The 26,304-nt window shown below is 38.4% G+C and overlaps 1 protein-coding gene across 1 annotated transcript in view; it reads right to left on the bottom strand.

The window, feature by feature from the left end:
* The window catches only part of col22a1 (collagen, type XXII, alpha 1), a 70,301-nt gene extending 47,691 nt beyond the window's left edge, over positions 1 to 22,610 (bottom strand). The window contains exons 1-4 of the mRNA XM_088010084.1: positions 22,119 to 22,610; positions 16,209 to 16,350; positions 15,553 to 16,119; positions 8,333 to 8,413 (exon numbers count right to left, since the gene is read on the bottom strand). Of these exons, the coding sequence (XP_087866210.1) occupies positions 8,333 to 8,413; positions 15,553 to 16,119; positions 16,209 to 16,299 (739 nt within the window). The 5' untranslated portion in view covers positions 16,300 to 16,350; positions 22,119 to 22,610. The remainder of the gene's footprint in view (positions 1 to 8,332; positions 8,414 to 15,552; positions 16,120 to 16,208; positions 16,351 to 22,118) is intronic.
* Between the last annotated feature and the right edge of the window lie 3,694 nt (positions 22,611 to 26,304).

Raw genomic sequence — 26,304 nt, 5'->3', positions numbered from 1 at the left:
ATTCTGCCAGATTCATACACTCTTCTAGATCTATGCTGATTACATGTTAGAATATTTAATGGGAACATTTCTCACATCTGTTTGTGGGAAATATCCCATTACTTTGATCTGAGATGTTCAGTGTTGTGACAAGTGGGTGGAACCCTTAGAGATTGCTTCTGTTTTTGCTTTTTGATCACACTTAGATGTTTCAGACAATCAAACAAAAATTGAGAAGAGAACCTGAGTAAATACAAAAGGCAGTTTTTTTAAGCATATGATTTTGCCTAGATCAAGCTGGCCTTGTGAAAATATGATTGCAAAGCTTGTTAAATAACTTAATAACTAAGTTCAATTCCACAAGCCACATCCAAGGATAATTACTGGACCTGAAGATTTAATCATCTAAAGCAACCGTGACTGACAAAAATAGGCCCAGATGTCCCAAAGAGCAACAAGTCTTCCCCTAATTCACAGATATCCAACATATGAAAAACAGACAGAGTTACAAAGGCATTTTTAAAACTTTAGAACTCCATATAGCCACATTAGCCATGTTTCCCTTAATCACAGAATTATGTAAAATTAAATTATGAAAATAAATTGCTTAATGGAAACACGGCAAGTTAAAAGAAAAAAAGCCCTTTTTTTGAGAGAAAGTTTTTGCACTAGGATGAGGTGGTTTTTCAGCCATATTTAAATAGGTATATTTTTCAAAACTGCAATGGGAACACTTTTTTTCACATCACACAAGTCGTGATCAACAGCCAGATGTTACTACTGGCTAAAACAACAAAAAAGACAGCAGGAAGTAGTAATTGATGATGGTTTGTGTTTGTTTTTTCTTTTTTTCAGACAATGTGCATCTGGCTCCACCAGAGCTCTCACAGTATGACATTCATTCATTCATAGAAAGTTGTGTGTCATTCCAACGTGTTGAGTCCAAAGCTCTTCTGTAAAATCGCCGACCACAGTTTCCCAAAACGCTGCATACGTACCTGCTCCCACGTAGGCGGGGCTTGTTGCGCCAATGCCTGAGTAAGATGCCGACATCTTCTCTGACGGCAGATAGATGATGAGCGAATTATCAATATATCTCATGTAACTGTTTACATCTTACTGCTTGATAGCAGTTGTAGCTGTCACAAACAACCGATGTTTTTTTTTTACTTATTTTAAAAAGTGCAACATATATAAATTAAAACATATATAAGTTATTGTATATGTAAATGCACATATACAGTACATTTACTGTACTGTAAATACAACCTATGTTTAAAAAAAAAGTTGTTTTTTTTAAACCTATGTTTTTGGTTTTAAAAAAAAAAGTCCTACTCATATTATCTTGAGAATCAGACACATAAGTGTGACAAGAAATATGAACTATTAAACTGTTGTTCCTTAACGTTGCACTGGTGAACATTGTAAAACTAATTAACTTTATGTTGTTATTACCAAGCATGCTGGAGTACAAAGTGAAACCTGCTAAAACATTATTACTGGCTTTGTTTTGCCTGGGCCGCCATCAAATCTTTCTAGTTTTCAAAGTTGCACGGCTAATCTTGCTATGTGCAGATCATTTTTACAGGGTCAAAGGTGAGGGGTTAGAGTTCACTATTTTAAACTGACCTCAACCTTTGAAGACAAAATAGAGAATATTAATATTAATATAGCCAATATTAAGCAGGCTGTTGAACCTGAACAGTTAAATTCTCAAGGACATTTTGTTATTATACCTTGCATAGGTATTCAAGCAGTTGAATTTTCCATGTTAGGGTTGGAGTTAGTGTGTGATTGGGGATGAGATGTGTATGTGACTGACCAGGACGAACTTTTTATGAATAAAACTAATGCTTTTGTACCTTAATGTATTAGATATTTGTTATTTCTACTGGCTAAATGACTTATATACTTAGTATCAGTACTGGCAATATGAGCAATGTATTTACACATATTGGATCAATACCAAAATATGCAGAACTTCACACCTCTAGTTTCCAGGTAACTGTTTTCTTGCAGTCACATTTTTGCAGGTTGTCAGCTGATAAACAAACAATGTTAACATGCAGCTGAGAATTCTTCCTGCTTTTTTTTTTTTTATTCTGTCACCTCACCGGTGCAGCGCACATTTGCTCAGCGTAGCGTTTTGGTGGCTGCTCGCGGGGCTCTGAAGCTCACAGCTGTAATTTGGACTGGCAGCTGACAGAGTATATAATCAGCCCCCCCCAAAAAAAAGCTATTTTGGACCGCCAAGAACGACCAATGGGGCGATCTGCGGTGGGAGCCAGATGAGTTCACTGACTGGGAAAAGGAGAAAACACACATGCACACACACACGCACACGCGGACACACACACGCACCTATACACACACACACACACACACACACACACACACACACACACACACACACACACACACACACACACACACACACACACACTCCCTTGAACAGCAAACAAGGGAGTGTGTGCTGTTCACACACTCTCTTGTGTGAACAGCACACACAAACACTCCTTTTATCGGAGCAGATGGCAGCACTTGTGCAGGAGACGGGGAGACTAGCGCTCCGGCTCAGTATCCTGAGGGGTCAGACAGGCCTGTCTGACTGAAACCACAGGTCTGTTGGCTGTCAAGTCCTAATCAGAAGGAAACGTCTTCACATGTATGGCACACTGGAAGGAGCACCGTCTGTGTAGTTGGAAGGGGGGAGATCTGCCAAAACACTGTTTGTCTGGTACGACTCTACATGTAGGACGATATGTGTCTGCATAGCCACAACCCTGAAAAGAAACTATTTGCTCACACAGCTCTGACAGTGTAGGCTTTGTAGTTTTGTCAAGGAGTCGCGGCAGAAAAAGATGGATGGGAAAACCCCAGACATCTTTGTCTCCTCAGATGGCCTCAAACCTCAGGCTGAGTTTGATACCCTGCTGACCCCAGAGGGAGCCACATGAAGGCTTCGGCTCCCAGTGTGACGCAGCTGTCTGCGCTGCACTGTGGGTACGAGAAATCAATTCTTCTCTCTGCTTTTCTTAGCTACGAGTATCGAAACGGCCTTGGAAAAGATGAGAAATGTGGTGAAGAATGAAGCAGCTTCCATTTATCCATTTTGTCAGGTCACAACTACAACTTTATGTTTACGAGGCTTTTTATGAAATAAATCAAGACTAATCGTGACAGGTTTTCACAAATAAAATCCAGTGGCGTGCGTTTGTGTTCCACTGAGTTAATGCTTTGTTAAAATACATTTACAAACCTAGACGCTGAAATGAATGGGCTGCCGTTTGTAAAGCTATACAGACAAAATTAACAACATTTGGGGGTTCTTTTAGCCTGAAATAAAAAATTATATTTTTCACCATGTTCTAATACATTTGTAGTTTCAAATATTTCATCTATAAACCAAATATTTAGCCCTGAAGTAAATATTTAATTTGTAATTTACTTTATTGTTTGCTTAAACTGGAAATAAGTATTTACTTAGTAACTAAATGTTTCATTTGTAAAAGAAACATTTTATTTCCCACTCATTTTAATTCTGAGGTAAATATTTAGCTAACAAACTAAGGTACTTATTTAGGAACTAAATATCTAGTTCACCAACCAAATATTTTGTCTGTAAACTAAATGTTTAGTTTCCAACTAAATTTTAATTAAATATTTACTTTGTAAACTAACTTGTTTAGTTTGTTAAGTTAGTTTAGGCTGGTAAATAAGTATTTGCTTTGGAACTAAATATTTACTTAGAGTAAACTTGGTCTACTGCATAAAATACCAAAAAATATATCAGTTTTTTGACTAAATTCCACTGCCATGTCTGGCCTCTCGCTGCTTTCCCATTTAGTCCATGTTCTATTCCTGCTGGGTCCTGTTCAGGGACAGAGAGCTGGCTCAGGCAGTCAAAGTACAAAAGGTGAGATAAATCTAAAAGTAAATCAGAGAGGGAAATTAACTGACAATACAGGATTTGGAAATCATTCAGGAAATTGGAGTAGCAGATGAAAACAGACTTTAGCTGGTAGAACATATAAACGAGATCCAGGCAGGGATTTAAACTCAGTACCTTCTTGCTGTGAGAAAATTCAGGTTTCTTTCTCATTCTGACTGTGATTCCAGTCGGAATGCCATTTTCAGTAAAAATGGCATTCATTTTTACTGAAAGGAATGCCATTAATTAATCAAACTGTACGTAGTGAACCATTTGGTTTGTGCTGCTGGAAGCTAAAGGCAGAATAATTACAAATGTCTGCTGTGTATATTGGAAAACGTGTCTGCTTTAACCTCAGGAACAAAAGATTTTCTCGTCCAATATCTTCACAGGAGCAAAGCTGAAATAAAAGATCTCAGAGGAGTTGGTAAATGGATGAAAAAGGGGCCGCTTCCAGAACTTCGTACCGAGCGCCACATCTACCGTACTCGTCAAAACAGCGATTTATCAAAAAACATTTGCTGTAATTCTTTTTGCAGCCAAGCGGAAAAGCAAAACCACATAATTAGCACTCACCCAGTGGCAAGAATGTGAGAATGTGACTGAGAGTGCAAAGTGATTCTGTACTTCCTGATCATGAACCCAAATCATAAACGGACTGAAACGTCGCTGAAACTTCGCAAGTAACTTCAGGGGAAACTCAAACTTTCTTTTATAGACGTGAAAAAACTATTTGTTTCTAACTTATTAGCTTCAAATGTGTCTCTATGCGGATAATTATGAGTTGTGGAACTCATTTGGGGGATTTTGGGTAGAATTAGCTACTTACAGCAAAAAAAGCTACCTATTTTCTTAAATGGGTAACATGGCTGCCTTGTAACACAGGGTGTGTCTGTGTACTGTTGGTGCTCATTCATGTTGTTTCCACCCACTACCCTAACACAAGCAGGTCAGTTCAACTGGAGACCTTTAAATTGCCCATGGGAGACAGGATTGTGTTTGTTGGCAACTTGTTCAAGGTGCAAGCTCTCTCCGCCTCTTGACCAGGACAACACAATCCAGTCTTTGGCAAGCCCACACTGATCTACATTTAGAAAACAAGCAAAATGTCTGGTAGCCAATATTGAGGATAGACGAGTCAATCTAATGCATCAACATCTGAGGAGCGCTGCCCCCAGGTCTATGACGTCTTAATCCTTGTTCTTGGATGTAGCATGTGTCCAAACCAGTCATGTCTGTGCATCTGTTTTTTCTCTTAAGATGATGAATGTGGGTGGGAGACAGACAGGAACTCCAATCCCCCAGAAGGCCCTCTTGTGAAAACATCCGACATTTCAGGATAAGCACAATTCAAGACCTCTGAGAACAACCTGAAACACTCGAGTCTCTGGCTACATGAAATAAAAACATCAACTGCCTTTTGTCTGACGTGCTTTAGTTGGAAATAGAGTGGCTAAAGCAATTGCAGCTGCTATTCCTGATTGACTGGCAGATACTTGTAAAGACCTGCTTGACTGATTTCCTTCTCTCTGTTCAGTTGGTGAAAACTGGAAAACAGCCAATTAGTTGAGCATCGATATAAAGGGCTAAAGCAGATGTCAACATCGGATGTCAACCAGAACTCTGAAGGGCCAAGGTAGGGAGGGCTCACTACCATCCCACCTGGTGAAGTCAGACCCGAGAGGTCAAGAGGGAAGGATGGCCATCAGACCCCAGAGTAGCCCCTGCAGTCCACAGCCAGTCCAGCACACCCCAAGGAGCTACATAACACCATCCAGGACTTCCTAAGCCATTGCCTTTTTAAGCCTATTGATTCTCATCTCCCTTTAGTGCTCCATCTAGGCTTTCGCCCATTGACTTGGATTCCTTTGGCAGAATTTCAACTGAGACAGTCAGTAAACAGAGGGAGGAGTTGTGAATGATGACTTATGCGCTGTTTTAGAATTGTAGTGTGCCTGTAGTTTTAGCAATAGCAGCAGAGGAAGTGAATGAAGCTATTCAGTCCATGTTGGCCATGCTTCCAAATGTTGAATTAACATTAAAAGTCAACTGGTTCAGATAAGCACTGCTCTCTTTGCAGTGGAGAATGGTTGTCTACAGTTTCCGGTAAAATTCGCAGAGTCAAACTGGAGCATTACATACGTCATGGGGAAACCTTAGCGACTGGGTCAAGTTTAAAACTTCAACAATGGTCACGCTTCCGGGAAGCAATCGTTTCTCAATAGCCGAGAACCCAGACCCTCTGACGAAGTAAAGCTTAGAAAGAAAATAAGTACAAGTAAAATCTAATGCAGTACAATGAAATGATAATCTGGTCTCATAAACACAATAATGTCTTGCCAATAAGCAGTATTTCCTGCTTTCTTTAGAAGTATTCAGAACAGCCAGATGTCTTTTTAGGAAATAAGCTGTTTGGTAAGACAGATCAATGGGATTTATGATGATTACTTTGGTGTTGATGTGTGTATCAGTTTCTTGAGCACACAGGTATGAAAATACTAACAAAAAGGAACATTATCTCACAGAAGTCTGTGACAGTAATAAAAAGGACTGACTGCTAGCTATGCCTGGTGAAAAGCGCGCACTAAAGCCTGGAGTGGATTGACAAAAAGAAAATGTCCTATGGCTGTTACAGCAACATACAGCAACATACTCAACATACCTCACAGTCAATATTCACTTTTCTTTAAGACTCTATTCATTGAGGTTTAGGCATTTAAAGTCATCTGGTTTGTTAGGAAAATATCACACCTACTTATAAAAGTAAGTAAGCACGCAGAAGTAATGGTAGACCAGTCAGGAACATTGTATGTTGACTCAATTTGAAGACACCTAATATTTCTAGAACCAGATGTCACAATTGGTGGAATGAACAGTAATAGTGTTGTCAGGGAGTCAAAACATCCAAGTCACCAAATGTCTTGGTCAGCATTATTGGAGCTTGAATACATGTGATAGAGGTTGTTATTTTAGGTGAACTGGTAGTTGGACTGGGATGATAGATTGACTACAGTATTATCTGTATGCCTCACGTGTCGATCACAGCCTCATGTGATCCGTATCAAACATGGGAAACATGCAGGTAATCCTGGCTAATGCTACGGCCAGAGACCTCAAATTTTCAGACACTCCAATCAGCCCCTGATAATAGATTGTTATATTGTTATATCATGGCACCATGTAAGCCTTCTGCTGCTCAGTCTAGACATGCCAGTGTCTTCTATACCGAAGATTTTAAGGCACTATTTCTTTCAATCAGAAATCTTCTCATCAAGTGGTGAACCATTATGTGGTTCACCACTTGCCAAGTCTGGCTTAATATAAAGCTCAGAAAAAGTTGTACTAAACTATAGCAACTCTCTGACTGAATGCTTAACAAATTGATTGATTGATTGATTGATTGATTGATTGATTGATTGATTGATTGATTGATTGATTGATTGATTGATTGATTGATTGATTGATTGAGCTGCTGGTAAATGAACAGCTGTTGCCAGTGTTTGTTCAATAAAAACTGAACAATAAATGATGCAACTAAGATGCAGTGAGATATTTGCACAAGAAACAACACAAAAAAAAATTCTTGGTCCAATTTGGTATTTTTGCAGTACAGCTCCCACCCACACACACCTAATTTCACACACACACACACACACACAAACATAACTAATTTCTAGTATATATATATATATATATATATATATATATATATATATATATATATATATATATATATATATATATATATATATATTCATTTGCAAATACCACTGTGCTGTTAGGTAGGCAGCTAAACTCTTCTCCCAGCTTGCTATTTTTGAAAAGCAGTCAGGTACTGGCAATGGCTTCATATTGCCAGACATATATATCTCTACATAAATTAAAAAAAAAAAAAAGCCATACATTTCCTGTCACCACGAATTTACCATTTTGATGCTGAAGCAGTTTTGAAAATCCTTTTGATAAATATTCATGAAGAGCAAATAGATGAAAACCAAGCTCTGCACAGAACATCGGTCGAAACACACGCATTAAACAAAAAAATACAAATATGATCTGCAAAGTTGGGCTGACACAAATCCACATCACTTTGTTTTGCAAATGCGTCAAGTTTTCTTTTCCCCCCTTTTTTCTATGATGGCAGTATTAAATGGGACAGAAAATAAATGTGCCAGAGAGGTAACACCTTCCAAGTCATGAATAAAAGCAATTTACTCTCCAATCAGATAGCAAAAGGGGGAAAATTGCAAGAGCTGACTGCATCTATGCATAAAAGAAATGCTTTTTTTTTCTCTCAACGCATAAAAAAAGCCCAAAGTGGGAGTGCAGGAAATGTTTTGAAAAATGAAGAGTTGACTCTGAGGTTGACTTATGTTGCCAGCTGTCCATGTTGCCGCTGGGAAAGCAGCAGTTTGCACATACCTGGAACCTCTTCAAGACCATAACTGGTGCTGTTGGGCTTGAAGCGATCAGGTTGAACCTTCATCTTTGGACACAGGACATCTGGGAAGAAAAGACAAGTGTCAATGTTGCCTTACATACAGAATTTATCGTCGTGAACTTGAACTGTCTGCTTCTTCTGTTAAAACTACCACATACTCCAAGGTGTTTTAGTGTGAATTTATGTGATCAATAGAAGTGGGCAGATCGCCCCAAAATATCAATAATATCAAAAAAATCGGTATCAACTCTGAAGTGATATTACAGAGTTGAAAGACTCAATCTTCGACTAGAAAGATAAATACTAGATTCTATCTTCTAGTGGAAGTACCAATAGTATAAATATCAATCTTATCCTAGATTGACAGATCTATCAACCTAGGATAAGATCGATATAAGTATTGATCTTACACATTACTTTAGTTTTAGATTCACTCTTGAAATGTTGTTTAATTTTTTTGTATTATAGTTCATCAATAGTACCTCCAAAAAGATTTTGTCTTGCTTTGCTCTCAAATGAGAATTTCTTTGCAGCTTGCTTAAGAAAAATACACACAAATCATGTTAACATGTTATTAAAGTACCTATAAACTTTGTTCAAATTCTGACATTGGTTTCAACAAACAACTTCAAAGACAAACCACCTAAACACACCTAAGGTCAGAAGTTTTATGATATATCAAACTTAAATAAAAGTATCGGTATCGGTATTGGCGATACAGGCCCTGTGCTTATGTGGTATTGAATCGATAAAGTATGAAGTACCGCACAACTATACTAACACAAAGGAGGGTTGGGAGTATGAAATTGAGCAAAAACTATCATGCATTTTTAGGAATGAAAATATAAAAATCTTCAGCTAATTTGTATCCAAGCACCTTCCTTTTGATTCTCCTACATGAAATCCAGCTCAACTGACTGAATCCATTAGTAACCCATAGTCAGTAAGCAACACCTCAGCGGTCCGTCAGAGGTTGTTAGTGAACAAAGAGCATCATGAAGACAAAGGAACACAGCAGACAGGTTAGACCAAAGTGAGTTAATTATGCCTGAAATTTGCATACGACTGCTGACTCAGCACTGGCCCAAAACTGCTGGTTTATTTTTAGCCTGTTTGTTTGTATCTTTTGAAGAAAGCCACCTAAAAAAATCCCAAATGCTGAAACACAGTAGTAGATGTCCATACCGTGGCCTGGAGCCATTTGTGCCCCTTGGAATGTTTCTGTGTGACCCTTGTTCACACTTCAGAAAATAGCACAGATTTATTTCACCAGGCTGTCAATCGAGACACGATCAACAGCCTTTGATTTGTTTGATTAAAACAAAGTGAAATTTTCTTTGATAAAAAAGAGGCAAATAAATTCAAATAATCCTAAAAAGTAAACTTAATCAGCAACACAAATAATTCATCTTTTAATACTAAAATTTTTTCAGCTTTTATTTTAATTTGATAGCATGTAGCACCACTGACATCCAGTAAGTTTTACTTGATAGTAGAATCAGGCACACCTATATAGTAAACAAATAAGAACTTTAAAAAATAGTGACTTATTCCATATTCTTGTAGCCTAGCATACATCTAAAATGATTTAGAGATATTTTCTGTATAGAAATCAGACGGGTATACTTAATTCAATTTTTTTTAAAAATCACCAATTTCATTATAATTCATGTAATTTATTGCATGGTTCTATAATGACAATAAAGATTATTATTATTATTATCATTATTATTAATAAATAATAATAATAATAATAATAATAATAATAATAATAATAATAATAATAATAATAATAATAATAATAATAATAATAATTCATATTTTGTGCATTTACTTTATTCTTACAACAGAATTGTTTTTGCAGTTTTTATAACAAAAGAAGCATAATTTTTCAAAAAGTTTGGACACCCTAGCTGTTGTAACTGCTGTCAGACTGTTTAGCTAGGAATGATGTAAGCGCTAGGACTGGTGTGTGAGCTGAACAGAGCTGGTGCAGACACACTGCCCTCTCTCGCTCAGTTTCCTGTTTGACGTCCAGACACAGACCTGGTTGAAGAAAAGGGCAGCTGTGTCGGTGAGGGATGTGGGGGTGAAGTGGGGTGTGGTGGGTTCCACATCCACACTGGAAACAGCCAGTTTCATATTTCCACACACTTATATTTCAGCAGCGGCGGTGACAGGGAAAGGAAACATCTTTGGGTTAAGTTGTTTTAGGCAGAAGAGGTCCTTTTATTGGAGTAGAGTCACCGGCCTCAGTACAGCAGCATTCACCAAGAGGCAATGTTTGAGTTTATTACACAGAAATGTTCATTTGAAGATTACATCTAGGATAGAACATGCAATAAGAAGATGTAGATTTCATTTTTTTCCAAAGTGCCATCAAAAAAAAAAATGCAAATAAAAATACAACATACAGCACTCCACACCAAAGTAATGCAGGAAGTATGACACACTGGCCTTTGCTTGTTTATCAACTAGGCTTTGAAGATATTCATGGTATTCTAGTAAACTGTCTTATCAGCAGAGAATGGAAAGACAAAAAAGCCAATATTTCTGTGTAACCATTAACCATTAAAAATCCTATATGACTCTATGCTAAATATACCACCAGACACCAGACACTTAGAAACCGTTACTGGGTGCTGAGAGTTAGCAATGTAAATAGTAGTGAGTACTTAACATTTTAATTATTTATAATTTCTATATTTTCAGAAGATATTCAGTTCTTCTATAAAAAGGCAACTTTCTAAGCTGTAGCTATATAAGAATAGATGAAGGACGCACCATTTATGTTTAAATTGTAATAAATGAATAGGCTTGTTGCAATAAGCAATTAATCTTATGATAAATTAAAATGAGCTCAATTTCTATTCTGATGACTAACATTTCTTGAAGGGCAATTTTGTTTACAGAGTCTTCATAATCCGTTTTATTTATGGTTGCAGATTTTATTTTATTTCCTTTGTACTGATTTTGGTTGTTGTCTTTTATTTTGGATGTTTTCCAGTTTCAGTGTGGCAAGTTCTGCACAAAATTAAAGTTTATTAGTCTTTCATAATAACTTGCAATATTATGCCTTTATCATTACATTGTTTAACAATGCTACCAAAACGACAGTTGCATTAATTTCTGGGACAATTAATCAGCCAGCAAAATTTGTTATTCTGTTATGCTAGTTACGAAGAGTGTGCATAAGGAATGGTCCAACTCGTTTATGTTTTTATTTATTATTATTTACCATCTTATTCCCAGTGAATGCATTCATTTTTATGAGGATCATCTGCAGAGATCATATCTGGTGGGCCATCTGGACCAAAACGGCCTGGGCCAGATTTCTGTCCCGGTCCATACTCATCTCAATCTAACGTGGTTCCAACATCTAAATGAAATTCTTCTTTTCACTATTAATAGCTGAACAACTCGTGTTTGCTCCCTTGACCACAAGTCATAAATATGCTCTGCGGCTGAGCTGAAACACTCCAGCTTTCCTGCTGTTACAAGCATCTGCAAAATATGTGCCATGAAAACCTGCAATTTTCTAAAATCACGGCTCTAAAAAATCTCTGTGTCATAAAAAGAAGCTCTGGAGGTTAATTCTGAGGACAAGTTGGCTTGTTGTTTTTTTGTGGCGTACAAAAGCTAAGAGGGTGCCCGACATGAAAACCCGAGCAGCTAGTTTATCTGTTTGGCATCTGAATTTCTAAAAGTTACTTTACAACATTTGGTGTTGTAAAGTAACACCAAATGGAGATGCCGCTGTATTCAGGTCAAAATGTCACGTCTACGTGAAGTTTTCTAAGTGATAATGGAAGACCAACCAAAGAATATATGTTTATAATGCCAGCGCCAGCAGGTAGACCAAGAATGGCCATGCTCTGGATATAGTGACGTGCGTCACACTTCCTTAAAGATGATGTTGCTTGCACAGCTCTGAATCTTAAAATGCTAAATAACAGAGCAACTCCCTGCAGCTGTGGTTCTGAAGGTATAATTTGGGGACGCAAGTGCGAGTTATATTTAAAGCAATGTAAAACCTGCCTTTGCCTTACCATTACCGTCCTACAGCCAATATTTTCCTTTCTCTTTTTGCTGCCGCAGGTTTTCGATAAGCTTCTAATTATTTGTGTCCTTTGATCGTTTCGTCTAAAAACTCTCATAATGTGAGTTTTTGTCACTGAAGGTCACACTTCCAAACTTACCAGCTTAAGACCTCAAATGCTCTAAAGAGTCACTGGAGGATAAACAGTGTCTGTTTTTTAAAGGTGAATTCGTTTCACTTCTATCTGAGTATTGGGCGCCGGGCCAACGTGAAACATTACAGCTGCAATTTTCTGGGTGAAAATAACTGGCACTGCCCAGTGAGCCACTCACACTGACCACGGATGTACATGGAGGTCCACTTGCAGCAATTTCTTAAAATGGACAAAAAAATTGTAAGCTTTTTTTTTTCACTAAATGCAGCCTTTGGTTATTTCAAGACGTTCTACATCGCATTCTTGAAAATATACAATTTCTCATTGAAAAGAGAAAACGTACTGACTCAATGCAAAGTCGGAGTTAATTGGCTTTCAATTAAAAATTCAAGATTGAAACCTTTAAAACCTGTAGGAGTGTAAAAACCAGTAAATATGTTTTAAGAAGTAATTCTTTGCAGCAAAGTTTTTTTTACATCTACCTAGTCAAAATGAACGATGTATTGTCCTTCTTGTTTGTGGTCTTGGAGTTGTTCATGTCTTCCCATTTAGTCTTAATTTAGCAATAAGTTAACAGAAAGCAGTAAAAAAAATTCCACAAAAGTAGGTTTGTACCAATTAAAGCAACACTAATAAACCATCTCTGAAACCACTGTAACTTTTGAATAATAATATTCAAAGAGAAGTTAGTTATTTACAACAAATAAGGAAAAGATTAGGATTCTTGATGTGAGGTTCTGGTAGAAGGTTATAAGCAATTATTTTTAGCACCAGTAAATAACTCTTGGGGGATTCATGTAGTTTATAGCCAGAGTAGCTGGTTCTGTAGGCTAGCTAACAGCTAGCTTGAGAAAAATCAGCAATGCCGTTTCTGCCAGTACAAAACAATTCAATCTACACAACATCACAGTGATAGCAAAGTTACTTGTATTTACATAGGAAAAAAAGTCATAAATTACACAGGAAATGTAAGTAGGAGCAAGTGTGTCAAAATTGGATTTCATATGTCAAAAATACAAAACAGAACTTGAAGAGTTTCAATGAGTTTACAAGTTCAAAGAACAAATTTTACAGGAAGATCATTGGTGCCACACTGCCTACAACCCTTTTTTCTCCACACAGGTAAAAATCTACATCTTCAAAAATAAAGCCGATTGTTAAAGACATCACTTGCTAAGGTGTGTTCAGAGAAAGCAAAGTACAAAATTAATGCACTCCTTTTGTTTCAATAACATTTCTTGGCTCATTTTTCACTTAAGATAGGTCAGTGGCGAATATTACAGCATTTTATATATATATATATATATATATATATATATATATATATATATATATATATATATATATATATATAAAGAGAGAGAGAGAGAGAGAGAGAGAGAGAGAGAGAGAGAGATATCAGTGACGTGAGGTGAGGTTCATAGCTGGTGAGGCACCAATTTAATTATAATCGGATTTGCAAATCTGGACCCCCTGCATGTTATTGTTTACATAAGGAAATTACACGCATGCGTACAATGCTGGAGGGCAAAAAGACTATTCTTTAACGTGATGCTTAGCCACGCCGTCTCCGCAGAATAATTCCGTTATCTCAATCAAACTTAGACATGTAGATATTATTAATTTCGAGAAACCGTTAAAGTACAACTCAAAACCACAACTCAAAACCACGTCTTTCTTGCTCTCTGTATCAGCGTTACTGTATGGCTAGCTCGCTGTTACTGTCTCTTACTCTGCAGTTGTGGAGTCACAATGTCTGGGTTCATGAGCGCCCCCAGCGATGAGGCACCAGAACTGCCTGCCTCACCTCTAATCTGTTCTCTGCCGTTTATGATCCCTCCTCAGCACAAGAAAACACGTTACACATACAGTTGGTGACAATAAAAACACAGTACATTAAATACATAAGCTAAATTATGGAAAATCAGTTCATACATTAAATGTTTTTAACCATTTTATTGGCGATGTACAGACAGGAGGAGCATGCTCTCATAGAATGGCAACCGGCGCAGTTAGCGAGAGGTTGCGCAATCCCAGGTGAGGCTCAGCTCACTGCTGCCTCACCGGCTTCGCTTCTGAGCATTTCAATGGGAAAATGCGAAAATTCTGCGATTTTGAAGAAAAAAATCATCAGATTTAGTTAGATTAAATGAAAAATAGGTACTTTATAGTACAAACCACGGGGGGGAAAATATCTTTATAAATGATTTTATCATTATTTTTCCATGATGACAGGTGAGGCCAAAAATGTGAGTTTAGTAGTCTGGGACTATACTGTTAGCGTGACCCGACCAGGTACTCTGACTTTCCTATCCAGTCTGAGTGGGTTTTAATAAGCTGCTGAAATACAAAAATAGTAGCTACACGTTGCCTCTCAGCAACCAACAATAAAAAAAATTAGGCCATGCCTTTAAGTCGTGAAACAAAAAAATTCTGGAAAAGGAACTTAAAGAGAGAAATTCCTTGCTCCATTATACAGATGAGACAACTATTAAGCTGTTAGAGAGTGCATTTTTAACCCCAAATTAGGTGATTTATGAGAGTATGTGAACTACTTTCTAAGCCTGTGTGCATGTGTTGAAAGAATTTTCTCAGCACAATAGTGGAAAAACCGCTGAGGTTTTAAGAGGAGAAGCTTTCCAGTGCTGAACGCCTCTGCTCTGAGGCAGCAGTCAAGAAGGCAGCGACACCACAGATATGTCTTGTTAGGAAACTATTATTTAAACTCTTTTTTAAAGAGTCTTCCCTCACAGGCTTCGTGTTAGACCAAAAGTTGATAACACAGGGTGCCTGAGCAACTCTCTGTAGTTGGGGTGGGGTTTCGTGGTTAGGGTCGCTCCTGCGCAGTGGTTAAAGGTTAAAATAAGGGGACCAGTTGAATAAATGCAACGTTTAGCTTGAGGTTGACTCTCCATTGTGGTTGTTTTTTGTTTTGTTTTTTTCAGAAAGAGGCCATGCAGCAGACACTGTTAGTAATGTGTTTAAAAATAGTCTGATGGGTGACTTACTTTCGCACAGCCTCCTCCTCAACCTGCCTCGGATTTTATCAATGGCGTTGAAGTCGGTCACGTGAAAGACGTGGGCATTCTTGGGCTCTGCCGCGATTTCCTCCAACTCTTCCTTCAGAGCCTCCCCGATGCCCACGGCGAACATCCGGATGCCAGCTTTGGCGGCTGCCTTGGAAGGTTCTAGAACGTAATCCTGACTTCGGCCGTCCGTTAGCAAGATGGCCACCTTCTGAATGCCGTGCTCAGCCGGCCTCGCGCCGTTCCGCTCCGTGAAGATGTTCGTGGTGGTATAGCTGATAGCATCCCCGGTCATGGTGTTTCCCCCTAGGTAACGTATATTACGGGCAGCTCGCTTCACGTCTTCCAGGGTCTTATATCGCCCCAGGTTAAACTCCTGAGTCGGCCTGTCACTGTAGCGAACCACTGCCACTCTAGTTTTGTCGGGCGCTACGTCGAAAGACTCTACCAAGTTCGCTACCCATTGCCTAATTTTCTCAAAATTTTCCTTTCCCACACTGGATGAGGTATCCAGAATAAACGCCAAGTCGTAGTGGACATTCTTACAACCTGCAACAGACAAAAACATTCAGTTACGTGTAGTTGGGACAGATTAAACTTCCTGTGTGGGTATGAATATTTCATGCTGATGGTTTTACCTGCCCTTTGTGCATCCACTCCTTCCCCTGAAAGAGTCAAGGCCAGGACGAAGCAGACCAGGGTGATCCTAAATCCCAGTCGGAATTCCATGTGGGCCTTGTCTTGGGTCTGTTTTGTTCAGCTTATTACCACCATCAAGCTCTGGAAAGATCAGGCAATACAGCATATCTTCAAAGTATTGACAGAGATTCATTTTTCCCACTTTCTGTTACGTTACAGCTCTATTCTAAATTATATTAATCTCTTTTCTTAAGAACTGTGTATTTTTTTTGTGACAATGTATTTTTTTTTTGTTTTGCAATGTTATGTCTCATTATTCCACAGGACTTTTTCCGAAAAGTCTTGGGGATCATTTGAAGATACAGCCTTGGAACTCTTTTAAGGATGCAGTTTTCCTCGTCTTGTTGAACACTGACTTCGATTGAGGCAAATTATGCCTGTAGTGCTCTTGATGTTTCTCTGTGATCTTTTATAATCTCCTGGGTACTTTATTTAAAATTACTCTTGAAGTAAATTTGGTACACTGTGCATTGATGGGAAGGGTCATTACTGTTCCATGTTTGGATGATGATGTTACAGTGGTTTCCTTGAATCGTAAAGCTTTAGATATGACTTGGTAACCCTTTCTATAATTCTTGGTGACTGTTTTTCATCTGTTGTTGAATGTCTTTAGATCAGGGGGGTGATATGTTGTTACTTTTTGACATTTTTTTAGCCTACTTCATCTTGGCAAATGGGTTTGATTTGAGTGATAGGACTCAAGTTTCTAAAATATATGGGTAATCACAGTTGAGTGCGTGAATCTAACTTTGAAGCTTGACCTTTTGGAGAAATCTGTCAAAGGACAAATGCTTGTTCAAAGCATAGTACTTCCTATGGAGTTGGAAGATTGTTGTGAATTAAAAACTTTCTGTAGCCATTGCATTCACATCCCAACTATAACACAAGCTTTGCGGAAAACCAATTTAAAATTGTATTAACACTCTGTGCATTTAAAGACACTTACACTCCTGGCTTCATCTCATGGCAAACCTTTCCTCCAGCCCTGTATATCTCTGGTATGAAGCTTGGCAGGAAATGTTCTTCATTCTCCGAACATGATAATTGAAAGCTAAGACTGAAATAAACATCTCTTTGGAGGAGCAAGTGAACTCTCCATCCAGAGAAAATTGGACTGACTGAGGATGGTTGAAACCTGATGCCAAACTATGTCTTTCTATCCACCCACAAGACTAAAAAAGAAGAATGCAGAGTTAGTGAGCTTTGCTGATGTAGATTGATCAGATTATTTTTAACACCCAGACAAAGACATCTATTGGACTATGAGAGTCAGTCTGGTCCCTTTTTGGTCATCAACTAGAAGTTTTTTTTGTTTTTTATTGGGCTGGTTGTTGTGTCTTAATGACACTGACAGAATCCCAACATCTAAACACTTCTCAATTCTCAACTGTAGTCCATAATTTGTAGCGCTTGCTGTTGCTGGAGGTCTAACATGTGACTGACTCTAGCCTAAACATGGCCTCATCCTGACAGGAAGACTGTCTCGTTGTGGGGGGTTGTCCGGGGGAAGCTTTGGAAAGTTTGAGTTATTGGTCAAGTCGGAAAAAAGTAGTCTCCGATGAGCTGAAAAGCTTTTTACCATCTTCCACCTTGTTTCCGTACAGTAAGATATTTCCACTGAACACATTGTTGGTTCATTTATTTTCCAGAGGAAACATGCAACCAAAACTATCTGCTTGCCACTGGAAAGAAAAATGAAGAAAATATTTATTCTGTTGTTCCTTAGTATGACGCTGGTGGACTTAAAGATGCTACTGAATGAAGCCACCTTAACATTATGGGTTGGAGGACACTTTTCATGTCATAATGAGAAACTTTCTCGTCTTGACAAGCTTTATATCTCACTAACACGAGAGCTTCTCGTCGTAACGAGATATAACTCATTAAAAAAAAGTTTTCCAGAGTGATATTTCATTAAATCAACCAACATTAAACAAGAAAGGTCATAACAGTAAAACAGAAACATCTTGAGGGCGCTGTCTTCAAAATAAAAAATAAAAAAATCAAGTGAGAAGATAGTCAGAGGGGCACCCTCTATTACTTATTAAGAAGTCAAATTCTGAAAACGTATTTCCCCACTGAATCATCTGGTTATGACGAGGAACTCTTGTTTTAATAAGACACTCCTCCTGTATTTATTTCCTAGCTCTGGCTAAGAAATAGAGAACCTGATGGTGTGAGGCTATAGTGGTAACCAGTACTCCACCATTCAAAGGAGGATGCCATAGAAGGGATTCCACAAGATCCACCTCTAGTGTACTTTAGACTCCTTAGGTTTGATAGACTCATGTTTTTGTCCCTTCACGTTTTATTGAACAAGTGTCCTTTCAGCTAAATGCTAATGTTACTTTTTCAATGTTTGTATTAATTTCACACCTACAGATGATTAATGATGGTTTCTTATCCTGCTAGCAACATTTTAACCTCTATCAACCACATATTTTGAGATTTATGGTGAACTTGATATTTGGTGTTTTTAATTTCCAAAACTTCTCAAAGAACTAAACTGTCTTTTAACAGTGGTGTGTATTTGTATATGTCCCCATGCATAAATGGTGATAGAAGCTGAAACTAGTTGCAATTTTAGCTGCAGGCCTTTTGATTTAGCCTCTCACAGCTTATATTAGAGGGAGAAAATCTCTGAACATTTTCAAGTCTTTGTTCCTTATCAAATTTAGGTGTGGACTTTGGGCCATTTTAACACGTAAATATGATTTAATGTAAAACATTACATTGTATCTCTGGCTGGACGTTGAGAATTGTCCTGTTTGAAGGCGAACGTCCACTCCAGTTTCAAGTCTCTGAGATTTCTTCCATATATTTAGCTCCATTAATTTTTGTCATTAACATCTCCCATGCAGTGTTAACTTTGACAGAGCACAACAGTTTCAGCATATTATTTTTGACTAAATTTCTAGCTATTATTTTAGTCCTTCTAAATTAGATGTAATGTAGTTATTTTAGTTTTTGTCTAATTTTAGGTTAAGTTTACTGCAAACGTATTTGGCTAAAATGTGATTTCTTGAAGGAATGTATTTTTTTTATCTTTTAGCAAAATAAGTTGTCTATATTGAGATAACATATTTATCCTCAGAGAGAAGTGAATTAAAGGAACATTTTTTAATGTACTCAGACAATCTTTTGTTGTTTGGAACAACTTTATCTGGATTTTTTTCTTTTGGTGAAGCTTAAAAAAATCATAACAATGCTATTTTTTATATATTTTTTTTACGAATATTAGATGTAAATTAGTACAACTCATTTTGTCTACTGTTAGATTTGGTTAGGTTTCATCTACGTTGTTGAGAAAAAATTTCTATCATTTTTGACAAAACAGTTTTAGTTCTTCGGTGTGTTTTTGTTCTCTTTTTCTTTTCACATAAACAACATAAAATTTCATTTCTGTCTCATCTGACCAGTGTACGTATATGTCTCGTGTGCCATGCATTTTCACAAACGACTGAAATTCTTACAAATTATGGTTTTCTTTGTACCGTCTCTTTCTTTCGCAATCCTTCCATGAAGGCCAGATTTGTTGTGTGGACAAGGAGTAGCTGTTTGTTCCTCTGTGCTTAAATTACACACAGGTAACAGATTAGGTGACCAGGCAATTTGTTTCACAGGGTTTTAGTTAGAGCTACCAGAAAAATGAGGATTTAAAGCAAATGTATGCCACACTTTTCAGATATAACACCCAATTTTCTACTTTGCATTAGTTTACAACATACACTGGAAACAAAAGGTTCAGCGGTTTTGTGGTGACAATGTGACAAAATGTCAAAAGGACAACAATTCTGTTTTGCTAGCATTATGGTAATGCTCCAAGGTTATAAAAGACCACATAATTAGGTAGAATGGAGTATTAAGCAAAATGGGGTATGGAGGGAGAGGGGGGTAGGGGCGGATTGCCATAGTACCCTCCTGTCTATGACTGTACCTGTGTTAGAAGGTAGAATAGTGAGGGCATTATGAACTTTTGGGAAAGCAAAGGCGTTCAGCCTCCAGATACTAATTTTCTTATCTGATTCCACTTAGGGTTATTTCTGTTTCTTGCCTTCCCTGTTGCTATTTATGAGCAGAGTAGGTATGTGAGCTAAACTGCTCCAAACATCCTGAGTTAGGGTGAATGTTAAAATCTAAAAAATGAACTTTGGCCAGATGTCAGTAAAGAAGAAGGAGAAGAAAATGCACCATTCATGCTTTCCACCATGCTGCCCTCCACATGCTCTCTGGGAAAATTGATCTTTCTTTTTTGCTTTTTTTTTTTTTTTTTTTTTTAATTTTTAGATAAGTTTAAAAATCAAAGCTTTATGTTAAAGAATCTGGAAATAATAGGTATTGCCTGAACCATTCAAATGTTAAATCAATCTTATTTGTCAATTTTTTTGATATAATAAAGATTTTGTAAATTTGAAAGTGTGTGGGGTTTTTGTGTGTGTGTGTGTGTGTGTGTGTGTGTGTGTGTGTGTGTGTGTGCGTGCGTGTGTGTGTGTGTGTGTGTGTGTGTGTGTGTGTGTGTGTGTGTGTGTAAGTGAGGTTTATGTATTTCTAGAACTGGTAGCTCAAATTTTCAAATGGAGCTGATCAAATGTAGTCCAGGGCCTTAAAAGTGTTGAAATAACCCTTTAAACAGAAGTCTCTAATCGGATTCAGACTTTAGCATCACAATAAAGGCTTTAGTCTTTAGCCATGTTTTCTTACACTCTGTCTGTTTAGACATGTTAAGAAGCAAAAGACATTTTGTTTTGTTTTTTATGTTTTTGAGTTCTCATGCCCCCTTTGATAAGACACTCTGGGCAGAGAGCCATATCACTCACATCATAACCTGCTATGGTTCTAATACAGAACCTTGCACTAGCAGATTTACTCAGAAGGAAGTTGGATGAACTGGGTTTTATTTATCAAAGAGGGATGAATACGCGTGCATGCCACACTTTATAGATTTTTGAGTTTTTTTTTTCGATATGTATACACTAATATATATTCTCATAAAATCCACACTGAACTGAAATTAAATTAGACTATATTATATATGGGAGGGTTGTAGCGTCACAAATAACAGTAACAGTAGTTAGCTCTTTAACACACTGTTGGACTTTGTACGAATCTGTTATCCTACATTTATAGAATTCCATTTAAAACACGACCTCAGGCTCTTCCACTGGAGTTATTCTCCATTTTTATGTGCAGATAAACCATGTGAGGTGACTGCTGCTGCTGCTTCTCTTCAATCAGCATGTGAACCCGAGTCCAGTTTCCTCAACAAAAAAAAAAAAAAAAAAAGAAGAGAAAAAAACCCTGCAGGTCTGTGTCATCAGGCCGGTTTCCAGTTCCTCCCTCAGTGGCAAACCTGGGACCTGCAGCTTAGATGTCTATAACAGAAGCACTTTGTTCATCATTGCTCAGATGTGAGAAACAAAACTTTCTGGAGTTTTTTTTTTTTGTTTGTTAGTTTGTTTGTTTTTCTAATGTGTCACAGTCCGAGGACAAAGAATGTCAATTTAAGTTTACTTTTGAAGCAGTTTTAAAGTCACAGGAGCTGCAAAATAACACAAAGCGGCCAGGAGACAATGATTAAAAAAAATATTTATCCCACTGTTAAACATTAAATAAATGTTATAGTGTTGTAGAAGAACAAAATAGTATCATATTGTCACTTTCCTAAAATAATGTCCCAGTCATTGTTTTCTACCAAAAGGGTTTTTTTCCTTGCAAAATCACCTTTTTTTTTTTTTTTTTCCAAAACATGATTTATCCAAAAAACAAACCAAAAAAACCATACATTTTGACAACTATTGACTTATGCCATCATTTTAGGAAGGGGAAAATATGTCTTTTTTTTTCCTTACCTGGCCGGTGAGTCAGTCTCACTGGAGGAGTCTCTCTCTCTCTCTCTCTCTCTCTCTCTCTCTCTCTCTCTCTCTCTCTCTCTCTCTCTCTCTCTCTCTCTCACCCTCTCTCTCTCTGCCTCCAGCGCTCACACTCTGGATCAGCACAGCGGCAGCATCATTATAAGGTGATAATAATCCAAAAACAGGTTCCCCCTCCTGGCAGGCACCGCAAATCAGGGTGAGCCCCGTTCCTTATCCCGGGTCACCGGTCCAGTGCACAGAGTTGTGAAGTAGTGTTTGGTAGGTGATCTCTAGCAACCTTTCAGACGGCTGGTCGGAGTGGGAGGGAACAGCAGGAGGTGGGGGGGGAGAAAGAAAGTGTAGAGTTTCACTTGGGAAACGAGGTGGCTTCTGCTGTTCTCCACCGCCTGTGGCCTGCAAAAAAAAAACAGGCTGAGAGGCACAGCCAAATATAGAGCCAACTTTTTTTGGATATTTTTGTCTTTTTGTTCTCTCTCCTTCTCCTTCTTTCTGTCCAGCCAAAGACGAGGTGCAGCATCTCGGTAACGGCCTCTTGGTGTCCAGCCCCTGCCACTGTGATGGCCACAGAGGAGCCACCCTGGATCTGGTGGTGGGCCGAGCCGCTTTGGTTTCTGCCCGGCCACATGCTTGTGGAGACGGGTTTTATTTAGACTGAGGAAAATAATTACAGAACGCTCCTGTTTGTACCTTTGTGTTGGACGCACCAGTTCAGACACTTCTGTTGTGCCTTCATTCCAGTCAGATTGAGGCCAGTTGATTTGTAAAGCACATTTTGTCAAATGCCATCTTCAAAAATCATGAGGAACAACTAAACCAATCAATGTTCTAGCTGTCATTAATGACAGGCAGCTCTGAACAGGTGGAATTTTAGCCTTGATTTCAAGAAGTGTTTCAACTGTTTTGCAGTTTTCTTGAAGTTTGTTCTAGATATGTGGAGCATAGAAAATTACTATATCATCACCTTCCTAATGTAATGCTCAAAATCACTTTTCACAAAATATGCCTTAGGCCAGTGGTTCCCAAACTTTTTCTTCTGCTCCCCACCAGTGGTTTCCAAACATTTTCTGCGCCCCCCTCACTTGTTAAGCTTAAGGTTCTGTATTGATATTAGCTAGTCATCTTTTAGCTAACATTACCTGCATCCAACAGCTTTACTCAACTTAGTCGGTCAGTTTGGAAGGAAAAACTGTGAAACGTTCTTTGCGTTTTGCTGGTTTGCTGCCGTGATTCTAACACAAACCTACGTAGCTCCACAGCAGCAGCAGGTCTCCTTCACAGGTGTAATCCCAGCGCGAGCGCCGTAGCGCTCATGTTGCGTTTAAAGGCGGCTCGGAAAAACAGGTTACAACATGTTAACAACTGATTAAATAGTTTTAACTGCTGATAAAAGTGACAGAGGACACAGATATGGGAAGTGTGGAAGCCTCTACTGTATCAAATTGACATAGGAATAACAGAGAGTTGGCCATTCTAAGGTAAAAACCCAGCGCATACAGTGTTCATGTTTTCTTTTTTTTTTTCATCCAGACGGCTTCCCGCGCCCCCCCTGCAATGACACGGCGCCCCCCCCCCCCCTTAGGGGGGCGCGCCCCACAGTTTGGGAACCTCTGCCTTAGGCCATAATTTCAAGAAAAAAAGAGAAACAACCAATCAGAGCCAGGAGGCGGGTCTTAGCGCTATCAGTCATCCTCAGTGTGGTGCTGGTCATTACCCCACCTTTCTCTCTGATATGTTGGAGCTTCTTTTTGATAGTTGAGTCTAGCGTGAAGGCTAATGCTAGTTAGCATGGCCATCGATGACAGCAGATAAACAGATTTTCTGTAATGGTAAGTTGTTTCTCCTTCATTTGCACATTTAGGAGGAGTACATGAGATGATTGACATCCCTAAGACCCTCCTCCTGGCTGTGATTAGTCAATGCATTTTTTTCAGATGGCAATAGCAGCTCAGGGATGAGATCAATGTTTTCACAGATTATTTGTCACAACACAGTTACAGTTGTAGTAAATGTGATTTTTTTTAATTACATACTGCAGCTTTAATGTAATTAATTAAGAATTTAAATGATAGACCAATATAAAGTTGTGTTTTTATTCATTTTTCTTTCAACCCTCCTATTTTGATGCTACTTCAACATACACTTGTCCACACAAATTAACCACCTGGCGCCATGTTTAACTTGAAACATGAAGTTGTTTTGAAGCAATCTGATTGGCCAATATAGGTTTTAGCTCTGCACTACACTGCCCCCTGTAGGTGGGCAGTGTAGTGCCCACCTATAGTGGGCAACACTGAGGAGTGGATTTGTGAGAGTTCATGTGGATGAAAACTTTCCTGAAACCGATCATGTGTGTACGATGTTATTTTTTTTAAAATGACGTTTAAATGAGTTATTGTTCACACGGCTACATGTTTACAAGGACTTAGATTTTGATTTGCAAAAACAAAAAGAAATCCATGTACTCTTTCACTTCCATTTTGGAGTTCTGAACTACTTTTAGTTGGTCTATTATGAGGGATCCCACTCAAAAACATTGAACTTTGTAGTTGTACCATGACAAAACTGAGAACAATTATTTCACGGGGTATGACAACTATCACAAAACACTAGTTGGGTTTCCATTGACCATATAATTGCACAATTTGACATAATTTTTATTGGAAAAACTCTATGAAAAAAACACTCCTGTTAGTTGATAAAAGTTTTTGCCGCTAGTATGAGGTGGTTTTTGGCCATATCAATATTTGTTTATTTTGCCATCCTGCAACAGAAACCCTTTTTTCGCATCACACAAGTCACATGATCAACTGGATGTTGCCACTGGCGCAAACCACAAAGAAGACGACAACAGGAAGTAGTTGGAGGATTATGGCGTGGCATGTTACTTATTGCATGAACAAACTTAATAACATTTGATTTTAATCGTGTTTGTCAAATGGGAACATTGCAAATGCGAAATTGTGTTTCCCCCGCCCCCCAAAATTTGCTAAATATTGAAAGTTTTGCATACATTTGTAATGGAAACACAACTACTGAATACATTTACATGGTTTCTTGGACAAAACTTGACTTCAAACAGCAGCCATGATTTCCTTTCAGACGTCCTCTTCCTCCTCTGCAATCTCAAGAGGTTTTCTGTTGCTCAGAAAACCTCTTTAAAGTTGTTGTTTGATGCTTTTGCAATAACTGACATGCACTCCAATCTTATACAGGGAACCAAAATGTACTAAAACACAGTGTCAATATGTGGATGCCATGGACAACAAACAAAACAGCCATTATGTCCAGGGCTATTTGCAGTGTCTTTGTAGCCAAGGAACTGAAGCGCATGCCAGGCTATGTATAGGCTCAGCGTAGAGAGGACGGGAAGCGGGCTGATGGTTCGGGGCAGATGTACGATGTGAGTGATTGTGTATGTCTGAGGAACCGTCTGTCGCTGTGTGCGAGAGGGTCTGAAGAGGTGACCAGAAGGCGGGTGAGCGTGGGGCCGCGAGCGCCAGGCAGCGTTGGAAAAAGCCATCTGCTACCTGACTGACAGCCAGTTTCAAACCTCCCACATCAGATGGGCAATCTTCTACCAGAATATGGTTGGATCATCATGTGTGAAAGTGCTGAAGCCAAATCTTTAAAAAGGTACAGTAGAACTGTCACCATGCCTGAGGAGCAGTTTTAACAAACCTGTTCTGGGAACAAAAAAAAGAGAAAAATTCTGAATATGGTTTAAAAAAAAACCCACATCAAAACTATACCAGGTGTGAGATAACTCTTATAGTTTAGTCTACAGATAGAAAAAAAACATGTAAAAACCTGCAGTCTCTCTTACAAACAACAGAGGGCAACACGTCTAGTTCTTATCCAAAGTTCAAAGGGGCAGTATTATGTATTTTCCAGGCACATAATGGCATTTTATGGCACTCTGCTAAAAACATCTACAACAGCATGGTTCATTGAGTCGAAAGGCGAAGAACTAGAACTGTTTCAGAGATTTAAAGCTCCAAACTCTTAACACTTTAAGACCACATAAGACATTGATGATCAACAGCAGTGGTCCCCAAACTACGACCTGCGGGCCGGATCCGGCCCGCCTCCACATTTGGTCCGGCCCCCTGAACAATGCCAGAGAGCATTTAGATTTTTTTTTCATAGACCGTATTTTCCAGAC

Source organism: Poecilia mexicana, unplaced genomic scaffold (genome assembly GCF_051168715.1).
Source record: "Poecilia mexicana isolate PSO_F unplaced genomic scaffold, ASM5116871v1 scaffold_11, whole genome shotgun sequence".
NCBI lineage: Eukaryota > Metazoa > Chordata > Actinopteri > Cyprinodontiformes > Poeciliidae > Poecilia > Poecilia mexicana.
This window is presented reverse-complemented; position numbering and strand designations above follow the sequence as displayed.